We start from the raw sequence: 1,427 nt of genomic DNA on the forward strand, positions 1-1,427 counted from the left end.
GTGGGGTGGGTGGCGGGTAGGAGAGGACAAGGCGGGCTTTGAAGTTTTCGCCTCAAGAAGGTTTGGGGATGGAAAAGAAAAGAGCGGGGGCTCAGAGGGAAAAACCATCCAAGGGATCCCATCTTTTGAGGGAGTCCATAGGGGTCCCAAATCCACAAGTTAGGGGGCGCCAGGGTAAGACGTGGCTCAAGTCCCATGCAAGGAGAGGGAGGTTATGGCAGCGAGGGCTCAGGCCATCTCCCGGGAGTCGTCCCCAACCTAGACGAGGCACCCTATGCCGCCCTCCCTGGGGACCCCCTGCACCCCTTTACCCTCTTACTGGCACCTGGCTTCGCTCTCCACTTTGCAAGCGGTTTTCCAAAAGATGCCCAGCCTGGCCCCGCTCCAGTCTGGCCCCGCCCCCGGCGGCACTGAGGCCCCGCCCTCTCCCCAATGAACTCGCGCGAGGGCCCCAGGGGGCGGGGCCGGTGAGCGCCGGGCGGGGTACCGCCGGGGACCTTCGCCACGTCCACAAAGGAAAGCGCAGCCCCAGACCCGGCCCCGTCCCTTCCCAGGGCGATTGACGCGGCTAATCTTAACTACAACTCCCGGCAGGCTTGGCGCGCCGAGTCCGACTACCTCCAGTGGTTCTGGCCGCGAGCGCTCATGGGAAATGTATTTTTATTTTTGCTCATGCTGGGCTAAGACCGACGGGGGAACCAAAGGCGGCCAACGCTTTCTTCCAAGAGGGAACAGTTCTCCAGCTGCAAGAACTTCTCAAACGAATCCCAAGAACTCCTCACGATGCCTAGCACAATGTAGGCACTCAGTTTGTGGAAATAACGAATCAGTGTTGTGACCTGGTATCGACATGTCCATTGTCAGGGTCCCAGGTAACCACATACATGGCGTCGGGCGAGATTTGAAGGCGAGGCCTGCCACTGACTCCTCCCGTTCCGCCCTCGGGAAAATTTGAAATGAGGACACGATCGATCATTTAGGACCCAAAATTATTCTTATATGTGGAAGTGGAAAAGAGCTATATATACCAGGAGGGGAAACCGAGGCAGGCCACAGGCAGAGGAGTCCAGAGGGAGTCCATTTGGGCCCGACTCCTTCTGAAGGCTCAGAGATGCCAGGCTTCCATCCCGAGGTCTCACAGCATAAAAGGGTCCCGTAGACATGAGATGGTGGCAGCCAGGGTGGCACAGTCAGGCTGTATCTGGAAACCCATTTGTATCCTGAGAGTCAGTCTCCGGAGGCAGGCCAGGTGTGGGGAGCAGGGACCCCGTATCATCACCACGGAGAGAGATCCAAGGGACTGAGGAGAGGAATAGTGGTCATCAGCCTCAGTGAAACCCTTTCTGGTCCACCCACCCTCCAGGCCCTCTCTGCGTCTCTGTCTCCTCTCTCTCTGCGTCTCTGTCTCCTCTCTCTCTGGGTCTCTG

At 58.4% G+C, this 1,427-nt stretch overlaps 2 protein-coding genes across 2 annotated transcripts in view; both read right to left on the reverse strand.

Moving 5' to 3' along the window:
- RCN3 (reticulocalbin 3) overlaps positions 1-886 on the reverse strand; it is a 21,350-nt gene extending 20,464 nt beyond the window's left edge. Inside the window, exon 1 of the mRNA XM_013006678.2 lies at positions 840-886. Within this exon, the coding sequence (XP_012862132.1) occupies positions 840-886 (47 nt within the window). The remainder of the gene's footprint in view (positions 1-839) is intronic.
- The window catches only part of FCGRT (Fc gamma receptor and transporter), a 2,894-nt gene continuing 2,110 nt past the window's right edge, over positions 644-1,427 (reverse strand). The window contains exon 3 of the mRNA XM_013006677.2: positions 644-1,300. Within this exon, the coding sequence (XP_012862131.2) occupies positions 1,191-1,300 (110 nt within the window). The 3' untranslated portion in view covers positions 644-1,190. The remainder of the gene's footprint in view (positions 1,301-1,427) is intronic.

Source organism: Echinops telfairi, unplaced genomic scaffold, assembly GCF_000313985.2.
Source record: "Echinops telfairi isolate 266 unplaced genomic scaffold, ASM31398v2 ScPeMD7_655;HRSCAF=1070, whole genome shotgun sequence".
NCBI classification, from domain to species: Eukaryota; Metazoa; Chordata; class Mammalia; order Afrosoricida; family Tenrecidae; genus Echinops; species Echinops telfairi.